The sequence below is a fragment of the Stegostoma tigrinum genome, chromosome 8 (assembly GCF_030684315.1).
Source record: "Stegostoma tigrinum isolate sSteTig4 chromosome 8, sSteTig4.hap1, whole genome shotgun sequence".
NCBI classification, from domain to species: domain Eukaryota; kingdom Metazoa; phylum Chordata; class Chondrichthyes; order Orectolobiformes; family Stegostomatidae; genus Stegostoma; species Stegostoma tigrinum.
Genome location: NC_081361.1, coordinates 33,856,009 through 33,878,808, shown reverse-complemented (window position 1 = coordinate 33,878,808; position 22,800 = coordinate 33,856,009). Strand labels below are relative to the sequence as shown.

The 22,800-nt window shown below is 42.9% G+C and overlaps 1 protein-coding gene across 5 annotated transcripts in view; it reads right to left on the bottom strand.

Moving 5' to 3' along the window:
* The window catches only part of nos1apa (nitric oxide synthase 1 (neuronal) adaptor protein a), a 309,570-nt gene that overhangs the window by 110,036 nt on the left and 176,734 nt on the right, over positions 1-22,800 (bottom strand). For all 5 annotated transcript variants that reach the window (XM_048539046.2, XM_048539043.2, XM_048539042.2 and 2 more), the window contains one exon: positions 8,588-8,696. In XM_048539046.2, coding sequence (XP_048395003.1) covers positions 8,588-8,696 — 109 coding nt within the window. The remainder of the gene's footprint in view (positions 1-8,587; positions 8,697-22,800) is intronic.

Below are 22,800 nucleotides of genomic sequence, written 5' to 3'. Positions count from 1 at the left end.
TCTTGCAGGACGTGGGAGATAAGGGGTCACTGCTGGTGTCCCATGTGATTTCACCTATGAGAGGTGCACCCAACTCCAGCTCCTCACAAACCATGTTAGGGAAGTGGATGAACTCCAGATCATTCGGGAGGCTGAGAGGGTGATAGAGAGGAGTTACAAGGGAGGTGGTCACACCCAAGATACAAGAAAAAGGTAGTTGGGTGACTGTCAGGAAGGGGAAGGGAACAGGGAGACAGTACAGGGATCCCGTAGCCGTTCCCCTCAATAATAAGTATACCGTTTTGGATACTGTTGGAGGGACGACCTACCGGGGAAAGACATAGTGGACAGGTCTCTAGCACTGAGCATGGCCCTATGGCACAGAAAGGAAAGTTGTGGCGGGGGGAGTGGTGGTGGTGGTATGGGACAGCAATTGTAGTCGAGGATTCAATAGTAAGAGGCACAGACAGGCGGTTCTGTGGACGTGAACATGACAAACAGATGGTATGTTGCCTCCCAGGTGCCAGGGTCTGTAATGTCTCAGATAGTGTCTTTAAGATCCTTAAGGGGGAGGGTGAGCAACCAGCAATCATGGTACACATCGGTACCAATGACATAGGTAGAAAAAGAAGAGAATGTGAAAAACGAGTACAGGGAGTTAGGTTGCAAGCTGAACTCCAGGAGAAACAGGGTAGTTATCTCTGGATTGCTACCAGTGCCACATGATAAACGAGTTAAGAAACAGGGAGAGTGTGCAGCTAAACACGTGGCTACAGGGCTGGTGTAGGAGGGAGGGATTCCATTATGTGAGAGAATGTTGGAGAACATTCTGGGGAAGGTGGGACCTGTACAGGGAGGACGGGTTGCACCTGAACGGTACAAATATCCTGTGAAGGGAGGTTTGCTCCAGCTAAACAGGATGGTTTAAACTAGATTGGCAGGGAGTGGGGAACCGGATTTGTAATTTAAGGAATGAGGTATTCAGCCTTCCAACAGACACAACTGAGTGAGGTAGTTTATAAAGAAATGCGGTTGATGGAGTGTAATTGTGGTCACACAGCTGGTTTGAAGTGTGTATACTTCAATGCTAGAAGTATCAGAAATAAAGCAGATGAACTTAGGGCATGGGTCAGTACTTGGAACTATGATGCTGTGGCCATTAAAGAAACTTTGGTAACTCGGGGACAGCAATGGTTGTTGGAAGTTCCGGGACCAAACTGGGCCAAGTGTTAGATAAGAGAGCATTTTGGTGGTAGCGATCACAACTCTGTTACTTTCACAATAGTCATGGGAAAGGATAGGTACGTACAGCAGGGTAAGGTTTATAATTGGTTGGGGGGGGGGGAAGGGTAATTATAACTCTGTTAGGCAATAACTGGGTAACACAACATGGGAACAGATGCTGTCAGGAAAGAGCACTATTGAAATGAGGAGATTGTTTAAGGAATGCATACTGCATGTGCTCGATAGGTTTGACCCTAGCAGGCAGGGAAGATGTGGTTGAGTGAGGGAGCCTTGCCTCTCAAGAGAGGTCGAACGGCTGGTTAAGAGGAAGAAGGATGCTTACATAAGGTATAGGAAACAAGAAATGGAAAAGGCTCTAGAGGGAGTCAAGTTATCCAGGAAGGAGCTGAAGAAAGTACTTAGGAGAACTACAAGGGAACATGAGAAAATCTTGGCACATAGGATCAAGAAAAACTCCAAGGCTTTTTACACGTATGTGAGGAATAAGAGAATGCCCAGAGAAAGGGTCGGGCCGATCAAGGATTGTAAAGGGAAGTTGTGCACAGGACCTAAAGAAATAGGAGAGGTCCTTAGTGAATACTTTTCTTCAGTACTGACAACCGAGAGGGACATAGTTGTAGAGGAAGACAGCATGTAACAGGCTGGTAGCCTAAAGGATGTCATGTTAATAAGCAAGATGTACAAGGAATTCTGAGGAAGTTGAAGACAGACAAGCCCCCCGGGCCTGATGGGATTTATCTAAGAATTCCACGGGAAGGAAGGGGAGAGATTGCAGGGCCTTTGGTGATGATCTTATTGTCCTCACTGTCCACGGGTATAGTGCCTGAAGATTGAAGACAGGCAAATGTCATTCCTTTGTTCAAAAAAGGAAAGGGAATAGGGTTAACCCTGGAAATTACAGGCCAGCTAGTCTTACATCAGTGGTGGGCAAATTATTGGAAAGGGCTCTGAGAGATAGGATTTATGATCATGCAGAAAGGCACAGTTTGATTTGAGATAATCAGAATGGGTTTGAGGGGTAGATCAAGCCTCAAGCGTTATTGAATTCTTTGAGGAGGTGACCAAACACGTGGATGAAGGTAGAGCAGTGGATGTGGCATACATGGATTTAAGTAAGGTGTTTGATAAGGTTCCCCATGGTAGGCTCATGCAGAAGGTGAGGAGGCATGGGATAGGGGGAAATGTGGCAGATTGGATTCAGAATTGGCTGACCCTTAGAAGGCAAACAGTGGTAGTGAATGGAAAATATTCAACATGGCGCTCAGTTACGAGTGGTTTACCACAAGGATCTGTTCTGGGTCTTCTAACTGTGATTTTTGTAAATGATTTGGATGGACGACTGAAAGGACGTGGAGGGACATGAATAGTATGCAGAACTAGGCTGAGAAGTGGCAAATGGAGTTTAACCTTGAAAAGTGCCAGGTGATTCATTTTGGAAGGATAAATTTGAAAGCAGAATATAGGGTTACCAGAAAGATTCTTGGCAGAGTGGAGGAGCAGAGGGATCATGGGGTTCATGACCACAGTTCCCTGAAAGCTGCCAACCGGGTGTATTGAGTTGTCAAGGTGTATGGTGTGTTAGCTTTCATTAATAGAGGGATTGAGTTCAAGAGCCGTAAAGTTCTCTTCCAGCTATACAAAAGCCTGGTTTGGCCACATCTGGAGTATTGTGTCCGGTTCTGGTTGCCTCATTACAGGAAAGATGTGGAAGTGTTGGAAAAGGTGCAGGGGAGATTTACCAGGATGTTGCCTGGAATGGAGGGAAGGTCTTATGAGGCAAGGTTGAGAGCACCATGGCTTTTCTCTTTAGAACGACGAAGGAGGAGAGGTGACTTGATAGCAGTGTACCATATGATCAGAGGTATAGAGAGAGTGGAGAGTCAGAGACGTTTTCCTAGGGCAGCGGTAGCTATTACCAGGGGGCATAGTTTTAAAGTGAATGGAGGTAGATATAGGGGAGACATCAGAGGTTGTTTTTTTTTTTATTCAGGGGGTGGTCAGGACGTGGAACGCATTGCTGGAGAGGGTAGTGGAGTCGACCTCATTAGGGGCATTTAAGCAGCTATTTAATAGGCATATGGACGATAATATAAAGGTAGGGGTGGAGGTTAGATAGACCTTAGGATTAGGGTAAAAGTTCGGCAGAGCATCGCAGGCCAAAGGGCCTGTACTGTTATGTTCTATGTTCTAACACACAGTTAAAGACACATGACAGAAGAACTATAATACAGAGTGCACAAGTAGCAATCTAAAATTTATCCTCTCATTGTTAGAAAGTAATAACTGAGAAAAAAACAGTATAAGTATATATTAATGGTATCAACTTGTGATTCATGGTGATCCAGGAGAAGCTGGAACGCACATAAGTATCTAGGAGTAAGCAAGCTCACAGGTCGAGTTGTCTTGCAGGCACAACCTCAGGTGATGCAAACAGCTGCTTTGCATTGGCTACTGCTCAAAAGCATTGTACATATCCCACCAGGAAGTGAGAAAGAGAGACCAGAGTTATGGGACAATCTTCAGTTGCCGTCATTCTAGGCTCAATAACACTGAACTCCAGTACCAGAACTCGACGTTGTCTGACGCAATTTTGTCATTACAGTTTTGAGAAGGACTAGGGACAAATCAACACTGACAACAAGGTAAATTTTGCCATGTGACAAAAAAAGGTAGACTGTGTGTCACAGTGTAAAATCAATGATATTCTGTTTTACAGCACTCCCCATTTTTATTCCCATTGAACTCAGCAGACAAGTGGTCTTGTAATTAAATAGATGGGGAATACATGGCTGCATGAAGGGAAACGATGGGTGGAGAGAGGGGCTATATAGGTAGTTCAGCAGAATGAGGGAGCGCTGCAATGATGCTGGGTGAGGGTGGGTGGACAGCACACTAAAGGAGTGTGGAAGCGTGAAGGGACAGGATATTTGCTGGGAATGAGCGGGTGGGAAAGGGAACGCAGCTACTGTGCTTTATTTTTCCTATCGTCAGCTCCTCACCTCCCTCTCCCCAACAATGTAGCTGCTTTTCCCTCAACACAACAACACCCTTTGAAAAGGAAAACAAAACAGAGAAGCAAAATCAACTGAGTGGACAGGCGTAGAAGAGAAGAAAGGAATACCATTGAAGAGGATGAACTGATAGCTCTGAGCTATTGGAGATAGTCAAGATGCACATCTCTCCAACTTATTGAACAATAAGCCATTTTCTGGTTGTCATTGTGTATAAAACATCAAACTATTGTAACACAATAAATGTCATTAGATTAAAGCAAAGCATACAAAATTTGTGTAGTCATTACAATGAACGATACAAAACATTCTCATTCCAGGGATAGAAATGTCAGAGAGGTTTTGAATCAGTGAGGAGTCATCAGCTTGCTGTTGAGAAATTTTTTTTTCCCCCCTTTTGAATAAAGCCCACCGTACACTTTTAATCTTCAATCAGAGAGTCATACAGCATGGATACAGACCCTTCTGTCTAGCCAATCTATGCTGACTGTAATCCCAAACTAAACTAGTCCTACCTGCCTGCACTCGACCCATATCCACCCAAACATTTCTTATTCATTAATTTATCTAAATAACTTTTGAGCGTTGGAGCTGTATCCACATCTACTTGCCCTGAAAGTGATTTCACAGATGAATCACTGTTTAAAAAGTGATGCCCCTCACATCCTTTTCAAATCTTTCTCTTCTCACCTTAAACAAAATGTCCCCAAGTTTTGAAATGTCCCCAAGCTTAGGGAAAAGACATCTGCCATTCACTTTATCTATGCCTCTCACGATTTTATAAAGCTCTGTAAGGTCACCCTTCAATCTCCGACACTTCAGTGAATCCTATCCAGCTTGATTATATCCTCCTTGTAACGGTGTATGTGTCCCCTTGGTCATATTCCATCTATGTCAAATAGACAGTTCTACTTCTCACTTAAAATGGCACAATCACTGTCTCCATGCTGTCCTCTCCAGTTTGATTCTATCCATAGATCTCTCCCAATCCTATAGCCAGTGTACTTCCATCATAATTCCCAAACACATGAAGCTACAATCCTCCCTGTACCTGGAGTTGTACAAACCTAGACCCTGATTTCTCCAACAATTGATAATTGGCATAAACATCTAGTAGCCACATCATCAGTTTAGACCACTTTCAAAGAGGGAGTAGCTGACTAGTGGTCTTAAAGGGGCAGGCATTAAAAACAATCCACTAAAGCAGTGCTCCAAATCACAACTCCCCAGGTCTCAAATCAACCAACGAACAATAATGAGGGGAATCTGCGAGCTCTGCAGAAGGGTATGAGTTTGTGTAAAATGAGCAGTGTTATTCAGGAACAGGTTTATTATTGTCAAATCTTCTATTTCCCTCGTGGTTTGAACGAGCTTGGATGGAAGGCTGAATGGAGGTTTATATCCTAAATACCTTCTGCTACCAAATGAAGATTCTTCAAACATGTCTGCCGAAATTTTCTTCCATCTTACAACTCTCTCGTGTATTTCTTTTAAATTAGTTACCTGACGAATCAGGACTTGCCCTGCATTCTTCACGTAGAAGCAACAGACATCAAACCTCTCGACTCAAACTCAATTAACCGAGAAACCAAGAAAAAAGGGAAATACTGCAGACGCCAAGATAAAAACAAAAGTTGCTGTAAACACACAACAGGCCTGTAAAGAAGGGAAGGTAAGGACAGGTCTATGAAGGACATGACTTCTAATATGAACTCCAGCTTCCTCTCCCTGAGGATGTTACCTGACCTGCAGGAGCTTGGTAGCATTTTCTGTCTTAATGTAAATTCAAATTCTCCAATTCACAATACGGCCTAAAAACGCAAATTAAAAGCACACAGGTGAGAGTTTTTGTTTTAAAGAAGGGCAACAATCCTTTCGATTTTTCCATTTTCTTCAGCGAACTGATACTAAGAAAAGTGCATGTCCTTGGAGTTTGGAAAATATTGCTTGATCTTTGAAACCTTGAAGTGCTCCCTGACAGCATAAATATATCCCCGTCCACAGCCTGAAGCGTCCCAGATTACTACAGCAACGGAACTGGTGAAGCAGAAGATATAAACTACTCCATTTGATCAAAGAATATTGACATATATGGGTTGAAGTTGAAATATTTTCTTAGATGCCCCTGGGAAAAATCACTACCACAAAAATGTTCAGAAACCGAAAAAAAACCTAGCATTTTAAAAAGGCTACATAAGATACACATTCCAGTAGGAAACGTAGTACTGTTCTCAAGTTGGAGTTGTCACAATCTGTTGCTAACTGTGTTATTTGTCATTCGTGTGATAAGGTCCCCCAGTGGTATGGCCCATGGTGTCACTCATCTCCAATCCCCTTCATGAAGCTGCTGCTAAGCCATGAGGTGTCGTTAGGTAGACCCACACACAACAGATTTGAAGATTTCAACGGCAGTGAGGTGTCAGGAATACGTAAGGGGTAGGTGATGTCTGAGCGGTATTATCGCTAAACTATTAATCCAGAAACTCAGCTAATGTTCAGGGGACCTGGGTTCAAATCCTGCTACGGTAGATTGTGGAATTTGGAGTTCAATAATACAAAAAATAAACAAATCCAGAATTAAGAATCCAGTGATAAAGCCAATGTAGATGGTCAAGGAAACCATCTGGCTCACTAATATCCTGGAGGGAAGGAAATCTGCCATCCTCACCTGGTCTGGCCTCCACATGCCTCCAGGCCACACAACAATGTGGCTGGCTCTCAACTGCCTTCTGAGACGGCCCAGCAAGCCACTCAGTTCAAGGGCAGCTAGGGACGAACAATAAATGCTGGCTGGCTAGGAGGTGACCACATCCCACTCGTGAATTAAAAATACACAGTTTCAAGTCAGTACTTACAGATAATGGTGTACCCACACATCGGTTTCCCCTGTCCTTCTACCATGGTAGAAGTCATGAGTTTGGTAGATACTGCTGAAAGAACGTTAGTGAGTTGCTGCAGTGTACTTTGTAGATAATACACACTGCAATAGTAGAGTGTGATGGTTAAGGTGGAGAATGGGGATGCTAATCAAAGCAATTTGATTTGTTCTGGTTGGTGAGGTGCTTCTGGAATATTGCTGGAATGGCATTCACCCAGACAGGTGGAGTATACTCCATCACATGCCTGACTTATGCCTTCTAAGTGGTAGCCAAGCTTTGATGAGTCATTTGCTGCAGAATTCCCAACTTCTGACCTATTCTCGTAGCCTCAGGATTTGTGGTTGCTCCAGTTAGGGATCTAGTCAAAGTTATCCCCAGGATAGTGTGGGCGCGGGGGGGGGGGGGGGGGGGGGGGGGGGGGGGGGGGTGGAAATGCGGTGGGAGTCAGTGCTGGAGGAGTCATTGAACATCAAGGGGTGATATGGAATCCGATCCGGATGCATCACTGTCTGGTATGGGAACTACTCTGTCCAAGGCTGCAAGAAATTACACAGAGTCGTGAATGCGGCGCAATCCATCACACAAAGCAGCCTTCCTTCCATTGACTCCATCAATTCCTCCCGCTGCCTCCAGAAAGCAGCCAATACAATCAAAGATACCTCACACCCCAATTATACTCTCCGCTGCCAAGCAGAAAATACAGAAGTTCGAAAACGCACAACAGAATCAACAACTTTCTCGCTGGTGTCAGACTTATGAATGGCTTTCTCAGAGATTAGAGATCTTTCTCTGACCTTCTCTGTAGTTGCAACACTATATTCTGCATTCTGTTCTACTACCCTGGTACTTATTTATGATTTGCCTGGGTAGCACGCAAAACCATACTTGTCACTGTATCTCTGAACATACAGTCAGAGCACAGAAACAGGCTCTTCCACCCAACAATCTTGTTGGAGATAGTCTTTGGCATTTGTGTGGCATAAAGTGTTAATTGCCACTTATCAGCTAAAGACAGGTCTTGCTGCGCAAAGCTGTTGGTGATTTTAGAGTATGTATTGCATGTGGTACTTGCTATCACATATGGCACACTCTAGGCAGATGTATTTAAAGGAAAACTAGAGAAACATCAAGGAGGAAGGAGAATAATAGGTAGTGTTGCAGAAATTTAGCAGGTCTGGCAGTATTGGTGGAGGGAGAAACAGAGTTAACATTTCAAGTGTGATATGATGCTGCCTGATGTCCTGGGTTTATCCAGCATTCTCTGCTTTGTTTCAGACTTCCAGCATCCACCGTGTTTTGCTCTGATTATTATTTACCAGGCTATGCTGAGAAGGCGGGCAGGAGGAAATTTGGGTACTGCATAAACGCAAGCCTGGACCACTTGGGCCGAATGGCCCGTTTTTGTCCAGTATGTTCGAGCGCTGAACAAGTTTCTGAAGCACGTGTCCAGCTCTTGCCCTACATGTCCGTTACCTTCTTTTTAGATTTGAAGACGTTGCATCGGAAAATGTTGCTGGAACCATCCCTGGCAATGTAACTGAAGATCTTCAGGTCTTGGGAGTCATGGGACACATAGAATATCCTGCGAGGAACAAAAAGGTACAGAAAGCTGGTTAGGATAATTACAAGCTATATCAAAAAGCTGCTAAATATAATGCGGTAGTTTGAGTTCCCACGTGGTACAGTAGAGGAGCTATACAGCAGGTGCCAGGGAAACACTGCTGATTGTTGACACGCCACGTATCTTGGAGAGTTAATCTAATCTTACACAGTACAGACAAAAGAATTGATGGAGAAAGAAACAGAGTTGACATTTCAGACTGTGATCCTTCATTGGAACATTTGTACAGATGGAACATGACCTGCCTAGTATTTCCAGCACTTTGTGTTTTTATTTCAGATATCGTACTTCTGTAGTAATTTTGGGAGGTGGTGGTTGTCTCTTCTGTTTGTAGGAGAAGTGTGGAAGGGAGTATAACAGGGGTGAGAGTGGTCTTTGATTACATTGGATGTTTTCCGAAGGCAGAAAGTGTAGAATGAGTCAATGGAAGGAAGGCTGGTTTGTGAGATGGACCACTATCTGCTGAGAACGGGTACACGGGGTGAAAGTTCTTCACAGCAGAAGCATAGGTCTGAATCTTGTCAGAAATCAGGTAACAAGTTTCATGCAGGGATACTCTCCCCTCCAGGCTAAGCATGCTTTCTCACACTACTTCCCAGTATACCTCACTGACCAGTTATCATAACCCTACGGCACTCCACTTGTGCAATGCTAATCCAATTCACCCACTCAACACTGCCAGGACATCTCGGGATCCCTGGCACCAATTAAAAGGTTCTGCACCTGGAAAAGCACTTCCCTGCACAGTTCACGGCAAACAAGGGGAAACCCGATTCCCCCAAGTTTGTGATGGACAGAGTGATGAAGAGGAAGTCTGTCCTTTCCACGCGCTCCCACCCCAGACCAATAGAGGGAGTTATGACACTATACACTGCCAGTCTGGTCTGAGGTTACCATCTGGGTCAGTGGAGTCACCACAGTTCAGAGCTACAGAAAAGGTCAATGACCTCCTCCATTCTGCCAAGGTTAAGGGCCGCAAACCTCTCACTGATGCCTCACAGGTCAAAAGGGGTCCACAGTAGGGTAGGCTCCCTCTATCCCAGCTGCAGAAGCCATAACTGTGCTGAAACTTAGGAGAGCCATTGCGTCTTCCTCTCCTATCTGCTCCTCCAGAAAGACTTCTCTCTGCTAGATTCACTGCTGATAGTCAAGCCCAAGAGACAGACCCAAACTGTGTTTGAGGAGAAGCACCTCAGCATTTCCTCTCATTTTTCTTGTGGGGGCTACTTTTGTTTGATTAACATTTTTATTTGCATCAGAAATAAATTATCTGAGGAAATATTCTTTTCACAGGTTTGGAGGCTTTTTAAAAACCGCCTTGTCAAAATTGAGCCTATGCAATTTTGATGGTGCGCTACTTGAGTTACATAATACATAGGGAATCATATGCAAAAAGCAAGAGGCAAATTACATCCATTGCTACAGACAGCCAGCTCACTCAATAAAAGAGAAAAGAAGTCTGAATGTTGGAAATGAGGTTCAAGTTCAGTATTCTCAGATTTCTACAGCACCCCCCACCCCCATCATATCCATCCAATCCTGTTGCCCTGGCCTCCCTGACTGAGGGGCACCAAAGTGGGCATTTTTAACTTGGCTCAGGCCACATGCCATCCTTAACTGGGCAATAGGATGACACACTTTGCCGATCAGCAACACAATGATTAAAATTTACCCATGATAGATCACAGATTAGAATGAGATTTGTGGGAGTGAAGAACATTGCACATTTCACATTTGAGGAAAACATCATAACTTTCAAAAACATAATTGCTAGACAGTAAGACAAAATAAAGCATCTAGGTCTGCCATACTGGCATTTGCAGCCTGTGTTCCAGGAAGAATTTGCCCACAGGGCATTATTACATCTTAAGAACAAGATTAATGTTAAGTGACATTGTGAAATTACAGCGGTCTAATGAAAACAGAACTGGAAACAAACATATACCACAGGCCTCAGAGGCTGAGGGATGCAAACTGGCACAAGGGAATAATGTTTCACTTTTACATATCCACAGGAAATGATCCTAGCACCATGTCCACAGGAAATGATCCTAGCAGCAGCAGAACCAGTGACTGAACAGACACAAATAAGTGCTCCCAACCAACCCTGAGGCTACACCTTGTACAACTCCAATCATTACTGTACATGAATGGCTCACTGGGATAAAGAGAGGTACCAGTTATGACCAGAGGGGAACCAGAAATGCAGCAGGTCCATGAAATTCTGATGGCCCCAGCATTAGTTACCAGAAGCTTGCTCTGAATAAAATAGGGAAAGACAGGGGTAGAAAGAAAGACTTGCATTTATGCAGTGCCTAGATATACCAAAAACGCTTTACAGCTGATCATGCAATCTTCATGCATGGTCACTGTTGTGATGTGGGAGATGCTGCAGCTAATTTATGCACAGTAAATTTCCACAACGTGATAAATGATCAGATAATCCCTTTGAGATATTAAGGCATCAGCAGTGACTAAGACACTGGGATCAACTCCCTTGCTTTTCTTCACAATGGGATCTCTGACTTTAACCAGAGGGCTGATGATTTAATGTCTTAGCTGAAGGTCAGCACCTCCAACAATGCAGCACCCCTTCAGTGTTACACCAGAGTAACAGTCTAGAATATAATGCTCAAATTCTGGGGTGGAACGTGAACCCACAAACTTATGACTCAGAGGTGAAAGTGCTACCAGCCACGCCAGTGATAATACGGTGCTGGAACAGTAATTCAGATGCCTGGTTATCTTCGGGACTCCTTCAACAGTGACCAAAAGAGAATCCCAAGACGTGGTCTGCGAACGACCCAAGATATCAAACCACAGTATTGTTTCATCACTAAGTCAGCTGGTGGAGGTGTGAACAATAAGGATGTCAAACACTTAGAATTCTGCAACGTGCATTTTATGGGTCCTGACAGGCCTGTCTTGCAGTCAAGTGGGGAATGTGCCAAAGCAGGTCACAGGACCAGCAGGAGATGGAGGGAATGGCTGCCAACTCCAGGGTGGCCCTGTTGAGGAGCATGTCATGGAAACTTTGGAAGTCAGAGAGAGAAAGGACCTCCGCTCCGGGCCCCCAGGCAGTACTGTTCAACAGTTATCCCCTTGCTGAAGCTCTGTGTTACTTCAGTTACTGGGTCTCTTTCCCGCTGCTCTCTGTAGGAGCAGGTTAAATTAGGAGCTACCTGCTTTTCTGAGACACTGCCAACCTTTTTAGGAATGGGTTTGCCGGTTGACCTTTGCCCCAACTTTGTCAAAACTGGAGGTGGGTGGTCTGGAGGCAGATTAGGAGTTAGTCTCAAATCTTTCTCCGCCCCCCCCCACCCACCCACCACCAACTTTAGCATCTGACCTGATCCAAACCAATCAGTTTTGTGGGCAAAAATTAAGTATAGTGGGAGTATTTTCTTACATTCTCTCTGAGCACCTGTACTTTAGTGACAAATTAAACAAAACTAAACAGTTGACATTTATAGCAGTTAATGTAGGAAAAGTGACCCAAATTGTTTCACAAGAGTATTACCAAACACACATTGGCTGGCTGTTAGGTTAAAATCTCAAACAGGAATATATTAAAAAGGTGGGAAGTGCGGCAAAGCAGACAAGTTTAAAGAGGGACCTCTGAAGTCATTATGGTGGCTCAACAGATGAGGAAGGAAGTGGGAGAGACACAAGAGTTTGAAACTCGAAGAATGAAGAGTTCTTGGAAGTTTGTAAGGATGGAGGCAGATAGAGGTGAGCAAGACCATCAATTGCTTTGTAGTACGCAGCGAGGCAGAAAGCGATAAATTCCAAGAGGTCAGATAGGCTGGTCAAAAGTGGAAGGTACGTGGCACATTAATTACAGAAGAATGTGGAGTGATACATTTTGACAGGGGGAATGGGGAGAGTCAGAATAAGCTAAAGGGTGCAAAGCTACAGTAAGTGTAAGAGGAGTGTGCTCAGGGGAGTCTTTGAAGGAGGTAGAACTGTTTAAGAAATTAGTTAAATCATGTGGAATCCTGAGTTTTATGAAGGAAGTACAGAGAACAAGAGATTCTGTTACACCTATATGCAATACTGACTTGATTCCAGCTGCAGTACTATATTTCATTCGAAGCACTACACTTTCAGAAGGGAGGCACAGGTTTTAAGAGAGGGTGCAGAGAGATTTACGAGATTTGTTCCAGGAATCAGCAGTTATACCGATGTGGACAGACTGAAGTGAAGTGAAGACGAAGAGATGGATTGAAAGAGGTGTTTCAAGTCAGAAAAAGTGTTTAGATAGATTAACTTTAGGTAAACTCTTGAACGTCCGGTGGATAGAAACTCAGACGACACGACGACAAACGCAGAACAGTTGTGATCTGGAGCATTGGTTAATAAGGTGGGGCCTACAGATCCAATAGTAATCTTCAAAAGGGAACTGGATAAATACTCAAAAGGAGAAAGGGAAAAAAAAACCTCCTGAAATCTGGAGCCAGGAATGGGGCAGTGGAACTAAATGCATTGCTCTTCAAAAGAGGCAGCAGTTAGTTGATGGGCTAAGTGAGCTCCATCTGTTCTGTATTTCCAAGAAGAATAGATTTACTTTCTAATTCTACTGAAATTGTCTATTTCACACACAAAAAAAGAAGGAATCACCACAAAGATGTGAAGCAATATTGCTTCAGAGAGACCACAAAAATTCCTAACCCCCTCCCCTAGTAGGAGATAAGGCAAATCAATTTAAGCAGCTTTTCTTTGATAGAAACCTGCATGGTATTATAAGCTCAAACTCAGGAATCCAGCTTACACAAAAGAAAATAAAAAGCTGGAGAAAATGAAGACATGGATAAAAATAACTCAAGAATTGTCTTTGGTTCAGACAAACGCTAACAGACAGTTTGAGATTAACTCAACAGTCTGATTGCTGAATACCTTTAGTGTTATAACAGCAAAGGCTTTTTAATAGATTGTCTTATCCACTAATTATCCTCTGTTTCTCTGGTGATGGCATGCCTTCAACAAGGCTCTCAGTGAACAAATACACAGGCTATTTTGATGTCTCACGAAGGCTATTTATAACCTTTCCTAAGAGAAGTTGCAATTCTCTCTCCTCTGTCATTGACTGCTTCAAGAATATAAATAAGTTACGTTATATATACACAGACGTTTTACATCAAACTCCCTTGTACTAATATCATTTCCATGCAATATTTCTCCAGAAGAATCTAATTCATGCTGCGAAACTCTTCAATGCATGCCAATTGCAGCCAATACCTCTTCCAGAATGGTCATCCTTCATGTACAGCCTAGCATACTATACAAGGGCACCAAAGCTGATTCTGTCTCTATCTCGCATCGACCAGTAAACAGCAAGGATTATTAACTATCAGTGAAGAGCTGGAATTCTGGCTGTTTCGGCCTTCGTCTTTGATCCCCAGCCTGGGACTAACGCCATCAATTGTAATGTAATGCCGCCACCTCATTTCAACAAAACTGTCACAGACATTTGTGAATTTTAGCAGCTCACGGCTTTCAACTGGCAATGTCACAACTATAAGTAATAATTATAATTATGATGTTGCCAATGTGTCTGCACAATTTAAAAGAGAAAGATCCATTTTTCTGGATGAGTCATTGATTCTATCGTCCCCATAAGTGCAGCTTTAAACTACTGCTCACACTACACCGTTTAACCATAGTTTTAGTATTCTAACAATTTACTACAAAGCTGCAGATGTTGCGCTCCTAAGAAAATACCACAGAAAATACACATTTATCCACCGGATGAGAAAGTGAAGTGTGAACTGATTTGTTTTGGGGTTTAATCAATTTTTGGTAAAACGTATGCTTGAATCAATCCAGTTGCACAGTCAAAGGTCTCACATTGTTAATTACTGCACACTAGTTCAAAAAGGGAAGATAATTAGCCACAGTGCTCACGGGTTCTCTGTTAGGCAGGGACAAGTGATTCTGTAGCTGAGAGGCGCTACTCTGCAGGGCAAAGCAAAAAAAATCAGACCTCCATAAACTGCAGAGATAGTAGGAACTGCAGATGCTGGGAGAATCCGAGATAACAAGGTGTAGAGCTGGATGAACACAGCAGGCCAAGCAGCAGAAGAGCAGGAAGGCTGACGTTTGGGTCTAGGCCTGAAACATCAGCGTTCCTGCTCCTCTGATGCTGCTTTGCATGTGTTCATTCAGCTCTACACCTTGTTATCTCCATAAACTACATTCAGGCAGGTAGGTGAAGTCAACCCCTGCTAATGACATTACTCTGCACCACACTCTAATCATCTAGCCCAGGGAACTAACCAACTCCCACACACAAATCACTAATATCAAAAGATATTCAATGCATGAGCTGCGAGCCATCAATTGATCAACATTGAAAAGACACTGGAATACAGCACAGACGGTGTGGGCAGCACCGTGGGGCAGTTACCACAAGCTGAATTGACTGGGCCTGCAAACATGGCTGAGACCCATAAGCAAAACTAGTGGAAGGCATTGCTAAGTGACTGTTGTAGTTAAGAGGAAGTTAGAGAAGTCCAGGGGGCAGACAGGGGCACAGAGTTTCCTGTTCGAATGAGATGAAGTTATGTGGACGATGGCTTGTGAGGAGAATAAACACTGACAGTGATAATGGGAACTGCGGATGCTGGAGAATCCAAGATAACAAAGCCCTCTGATGAAGGGTCCAGGCCCGAAACGTCAGCTTTTGTGCTCCTGAGATGTGGCTTGGCCTGCTGTGTTCATCCAGCTCCACCCTTTGTTATCTTAAACATTGACGTAGACCAGTTGGTCAAATAACTCATTTCTGTGGTCTTATATTAAACTGGTAATGCCATTCTTTCATAAATGGGGGTAGGTGAAATGCAAATCTACAATAATATTCAATTGATTCATTACTTCTGAGACAGAGGAAGCAAAAAAAAAAGTGCACACAACCCCTATTGACTTTCTGAAAATATCAGACCAGACAGACCATATATGTTCAAAAAATGGCTCAGCAACACCTTCCCAGGGGCAACTGGGGACAAACAATAAATGCTAACGACAATACGTGGATGTGATTAAATTTTAAATTAGGATATATGAAGAAAAAACACCCTTAAAAATGCAGCAGCATGCTTTCTCCAGGGCTAGAGGACAAACTACGTGCTTTCTGAAATCAAGTGTTAGCCGCAAGGATAATGAGAGATTAAGGTTATATGAGAATATGCACAGGCTTCACTGTTACTGGAATAACACAAGGGCTGCTGAGTGGTCGGTGTTCCAGTTGGACATTGTATATTGTTTCTGCAATGTCTCACAAAAAGTGCCACAGAGCCTGGTGATAAAACACATTTCTTTCTTAAATGCTCAGACCAAAATCCTTGGAATTCTTGCTTCACCCAAAAAGTCAGCAGCTGAACTTTACATGCAATATTGTCTACTTATTGTGGAGTAGGTTCTGGGTGAACATCGGGCACTCTGTCAAATGCCTATGGCAGGACCACAGGGAACGTATGTATTAGACATAATCACAAACATGACAGTGTTATTGGCCCTGTAACACCCCCAGCACTTTAACATTCCCCAGCCCTACAAATGTCCATGAACCATGCACCAAAATCTGGCTTCTGGTGGAATTCCTGATAGGGTCTGCTCTCTAATGGTGGATGTACATTTAACTATCTAAACTCAAACCTCTGGATTTCTTTAAACAAAACATCCCTGCTACTCCATTTCTCTTTTAAAGGTATTACTTAAACACTTCTCTTTGCCGAGCTTAATGTTAATTTTTAAGCTTAATACCTTTTATGGCTCAACAGCATTAGTCACTTTGACTGTCCCCGTGAAGCCTCTCAAGACATTTTACTACATTAATGGAATAGAAGGGCAAGCTGTTGTTTTTGTATGCTTGTTACAATACCAATGACATTAATGTTCACTGACATATAGTTAAAAATATATTCAATTTTAACATGAGAATTATTGGATGTTCTCCATTCACACTTGCTCTTCCTTTTAGTTCATTCTTGAAATCCTTTCCAACCTCAATTGTGTCACCAAAATTCCAATGGTCACCCACAAGCGTCTGGCTGATAGACTTCTCTTTGGTTTCGCTCACATTGCTTCGTGGGTGTGCCATGATCTATTAGCTCCACTCAATCAACTTGCACGTGAGAAATTTGGGGAAGAATAAATAACGACCAATTGAGCTGATCAAAAACGTGGGCATAAACTGCCCCAATGTAATGCTGGCTGCCTACATGCCTCCTGGTTGAAAGAAAAACTGCTGCTAATGGACCCCAGGATGGACATGGGAAGATTCTCCAAGCGGTTCCCGCTAACTCTTATCCACCAACTACCACATCCAAAGAATACCAGGTTATCACATTGCTGATTGTGGAATCTTGCTGTGCATATATTGGCTGCAACATTCACCAATTCATTGGTTTTAATGCGCTTTGAGAGCCAGAGAGAGGGGAGGAGAGGGGGAGAGGGAGACAGAATTGGTAGGAACGAAAAGCAGGGAAACATTAATCCACTGTTGCTTCAGAGAGTGATTTGCTGATATTGGGACTGAAGCACATTGGCGGGACACAGAGGCACGATACCTATAGGTGTCATTCTTAAAGTGAAAGCACTGAATACAGAATACAGAACCAGTACAACTGATACACCATTATGTATGGGCAAACGGACCAAAAAATTCACACACACACACACACACACACACACACACACACACAGAAGTTAAGGATAAAGAATTTCAGAGAAAAACAAGAGGACAGACTATAACTTGCACATACAGAAGAGCTCTGCTACACATTTATTAAAGACCCTTTAAATAGAAAAAGATACTTTTACAGCAACCAAGATTTATCAGGTTTCTTTTCCCCCTCCAGACAAAGTACATTCAGGTCAAACCTCATTAAATCAAAAAAAAAGGATGAAAACTTTTATAGCATACTACAAAGAGAATTTTCAAAAAAGCTGTGCAGGTTTCTCTCCTTATCATTCAGAAACAGAACCATTTGGATCATGAAGCCACCTCAATGACAAGAACATGTATAATCCTGCGTACGGAAATCAGTTCCACAAAGACTAACCTTGAATTACCACAACACCTACCACACTTATTAATAAAGCTAAATTTTTACCTGTCAGTTTGATTGGAATAACTTTGGGGACGTGCTCCTCCCAAATCAGAGCTGATTAGTATCACTAAAATTCAATTTGTTTCAAAGAGAAAATGTATTTTTCTTCCCTTCTCTCCTACAAGACTACTGAAAAAAAAATGCACATTTTCAACAGAATAAACTAAGCTGCCACTGTTTATAATTAGCAAAAGGAATCTCTTGGAAAAGTCTAAAGGACTGAACATTGTTCATTTTTACAACTGAATTCACATCACGGCACACTGCAAGAATACTATAATGCACTGATTTTCAGTTACTAATACCCTGAAAATAGCCATGTATCAGGAAGTGAGACGGAGGAACTCAAGCAATTTACAGTCACCAGGGGATTGGTCCTGAATAAATTGTTGGAGCTGCAGGCTGGCTGGCTGGATTCTGATGAGCTTCATCCTAAATGAAGTGGCTGGAGTGATAGTTTTAACCTTCCAAAATTTCGGGGAAGATTCCAATAGATTGGAAAATAGCAAATGTAACTCATTTGTTCAAAAAGAGAGGGAGACAGAATGCATTAAACTGTAGGCTGGTTCGGCTTTACATCTGTCATATGTAAAACATTAGAAAGCAATATTAAAGAAACAGGGCACTTGAGGTATAAATGGCCAGGCAGAATCACCACTGTCCAGTCAAAGGAAAATCACGCTCAAAATTAATTTGCGGAAGACATAATATGTTGCAGATAAAAGGAGAGCTGATGAAAGTCCTCTACTTGGATTTCTAGCAGGGATTTGACAAAGTGCCACAACAAAAGCTATCGTGGAGAATAAATAGTAGCAGAGGGGTTGAGGTGGATGGAGATAATAAATTGGCATAGATAGAAAATTACCAAGCTAACAGGCAAGAGAGATGGGTCATTTTTTTGTTTGGCAAAATACAATGATCGTATGCCACAGGGATCAGTACAGGGACCACGATTTCTCTCAATTCACATGTCTGATTTGGATGGAGGGTCTGAAGTTTTGGTAACTACATTCGCTGTTGACACAACGGTAGGTACGAATGTAAGTTGTAAAGACGAAACAGGGGATGTAGATGGATTAAGCTGGTCAAAGATCTTGGAAATGAATAGTGTGGGGAAATGTGAAGCTGTTTATTTTGGCAAGAATAATTTTTTTTTAAAAAGCCATGTTATGAGAACAAATGGTGGGAGATTGCACAATTTTGAAAAGCAGAGAGATCTGACTGCCCTCGTGCATGAATTGTTAAAAGGTCAGTACATAGACACAGCAAGTGTTTAGAAAAACTGGTAGAAAGTTATTGTTATTGTGAGGGAAACTGAATACAAAATGTAGGGAGGTATGCTTCAGCTGTACAGGGCACTGGTGGGACCAGATCATGAGTACTGCATGTAGAATTGGTGAGGTTATTCAAGGATGGAAGTAAATGCATTGGAAGCATTGACTAATACCTGGAATGGATGAGTTGTTTTGTGATGAAAGGTTGAGAAGGTTGTACCTTCTGGAGTTGAGATGTGCAAGAGCAAATGGTTGAAACACAATGTCCGAGGGGTTTTGACAGCAAGGTCGCGGATAGGATGTTTCCTCTTGTGGGGCAATCCAGAACTAAGGTCACTGTTTAAGACAGAGATAAGGTGACCCTGTCTTCCTGACAGAAGGTGGTGAGTCTTTGTAACTCAGCTTCAAAAGACCATGGAACCATAATCTTTGATTTTTTTTCCTTCAGGTAGAGAAATACAGATCTTGATAGAGGATGAAAGATTATGGGGGTACATAGGAAATTGGAGTAATCAGATTAGCATGGTTATAGTCAACAGTGGAGCAGGACTGAGGGGCTGAATGGCCTACTCCTGCGCCTTTTTCATTTGTTTATATGCTGACCCTCACTGGTAAATTATGTAATTTATATGTGGGAACATTTTCTTTAGGAATGAAATACAACGGTGTTCTTACCATGCTATTAAAAAGGTTAAGTTTTAAAAAAAGACCTTTACTCTTTTAAAATCCCAAGCAGTACAGTCAGAGCCTTAAAGGACAAAAGGAGGCATTTCACACTCTGCCTGTGCTGTCTTTTCAAGGCCATGTAGTTAGTTATGCCCTTTGTCCTCTTCCCCGCAGGCCTGAAAAACTTTGCTCTATCAACATTTAGCCAACTCCCCTGTCAACGTCACTTTCCTTCCAGGCAGAGACAATAAATTTCAAATTATAAATGTGTAAGAAAACAATTCTCATCTCCCTTCAGATTCTCTTGCCAACTCTATCAAAACCCATTTATTGATTTCAATGCTTCAATTAAATCTCCTCTTGGCCTGCTCAGCTCTCAGGAAAACAACCCAGTGTTTCCAAACTCTCCATATTTTGCAGAATAAAATTATTAACATACTTCTGAACAGGGGCCAACATCTGAAATTCTGTGAAAGATCAAGCCACTACTTTAGAAAAAAGTGCACTGCTGTGATTAATGTCTACACCCATCAAGACATTTGAATGAGTGACCATCTTGCTCTGTTTGACATCATTCCAGCAGAATATCAGCTACCCTAACTTCCAATTGTAAGATCTGACTGTTAAAAAAAGAGGTCATGTTCAAGCAAAAAAAAGACTTCCAGTTAATAATGGTCTACTAAAGTATCATCACTGTTGCAGTGTAGGAAATGCTGTAGCCAATATGCACACTGCAAAACCTGGTGATGACCGGCCAACAAAATGTGGGGATGGATGAACACAGCAGACCAAGCAGCATCTTAGGAGCACAAAAGCTGACGTTTCAGGCCTAGACCCTTCATCGGAAAAGAGGGATGGGGAGAGGATGCTGAAATAAATAGGGAGAGGGGGGAGGCGGACTGAAGATGGACAGAGGGAGAAGATAGGTGGAGAGGAGAGTATGGGTGGAGAGGTAGGGAGGGGATAGGTCAATCTGGGGAGGACGGACAGGCCAAGGGGGCGGGATGAGGTCAGTAGGTAGGAAATGGGGGTGTGGCTTGAGGTGGGAGGAGGGAATAGGTGAGAGGAAGAACAGGTTAGGGAGGCAGGGGCGAGCTGGGCTGGTTTGGTGATGGGGGGGGGGGGCAGATTTTGAAGCTGGTGAAATCCACATTGATATCATTGGGCTGCAGGGTTCCTAAGTGGAATATGAGTTGCTGTTCTTGCAACCTACGGGTGGCATCATAATGGCACTGCAGGAGGCCCAGGATGGACATGTCGTCTATAGAACGGGAGCCTCTCCCCATCCCCCTTTTCTGATGAAGGGTCTAGGCCCGAAACGTCAGCTTTTGCGCTCCTAAGATACTGCTTGGCCTGTTGTGTTCATCCAGCCCCACACTTTGTTATCTTGGATTCTCCAGCATCTGCAGTTCCCATTATCTCTGATGACCAGGTAAACTATTTTTGTCATATTCACACTGGCCAAGAGAATCAGGCGAGTGTATAGATGCAGCATCAGTTGAAATTCTGCTCAAAAGGTGACAGCTCCGACATGTAGGGCTGAGGAGTCAATGCAGTACTTGGGACAGGTCAGCCAAATACCACAATTGAACGTAGAACTTTGTGATTCACAAGCGATTGTGCTGCAATGGGGCCACAAGCTAAGCTCACCTGAGGAAGGACCGAGTTTGCTGCGGCTGAGCTCAGCTCTCGGAGATTCAAACAATTTGAGCAAAGGTCACTGTGAACAATTGCTGTCACCAACTCCTGGGAAATCTGCACTGCAGCACAGCGCCAAATGTTCAAAAGAGGACTGAACTATGTCGAACATACAAATAAATGTCTGGTCTCCCAAAGGCATAGAAGACTTTTAAATAAGAAAACCGGCTTGGAGACATCCTAGTAAGATCAATTATCTGAGAATAACAGAACAACTCCCACCGATTTAATGGAAAAAGCATCAAGCTTTCTTTCCACTCAGCTACCTTTCATATTTAAATAAAGTAGCAAGTTGCAAGATGAATAAATGAGCTCACAGGAAAATAAAGGAATTGTGAGCTGACCCTCAGTAGAGGGCTGGAAAATAAACAATTTTAATAGTCACGACTGCAAGAGAAGGGTGCCACATATTTATTCAGTGTCAGCATAAATGCAGACCATTTTTAATATCCTAGAGGGAAGAAAAATCCTTGCACTTAAACAATGCCTTGCACTTCAGAGTATCACAAAGGATTTTAAGGGCCAGTGCAATGATACTTCTCGTGATGTAGTGATTGGCATAACGGCAAAGCGGAGTGTATGTGTTCTCATTGCAGGAGATAGGGCACCGCTGTTAGGGGAATAGAGCAAATCATGCACTACCTAGTTCATGCAAGCTGTTACTATGTACAAACAATGCAGGTTGAGGAGGGAAAACTGACTGACTTATCTAAATTTAGTGCACGATAATCCAAAGTGGCCTTTCTTTAAAAAGAATGAAAACTTACGTTCCATTTCATTTGCTCACTTTCAGTTTAAAACGGCAGGAACTTCAGCCACTGGTTGTATTAAAAAATAAACTTGAGCCAAAAGTTTCATAAGCTGTAGTACCATATTTCAGAATCTTTTTGGTTTGGATCATTGGTTGGAGGTGACATTCTCTCCTGATTTTTGAATTTTATTGATTACAAGTCATGAGGTAGCTTTTTTAAAATACCACACAGTTGATCCAGGCCCTCATGGATTTTACATAACCGATGCTGGTCAGGAGATCTTGCACCATTCTGATGGCTGTAGATCCATATGCACCCCCTAGGAACCCCCCCCCCCCCCGCCCCCAACCCCACCACGCTAAACACAAATGACTGAATTCAGGATGGCTAAAGCAGCACACCTTGTGCAAAGAATTAAAATGGGCATCAGAATTGAAACAAAACATCATCAGATTGTGCCAACTGTAACTAAGACAGACCAAGACTTAAATCTTGGGTTCTAAAATTAAATTGTGAAATGTAATTGCCTGATGCACATGACTGTTTGGTGATGCTGGTTCTTCCA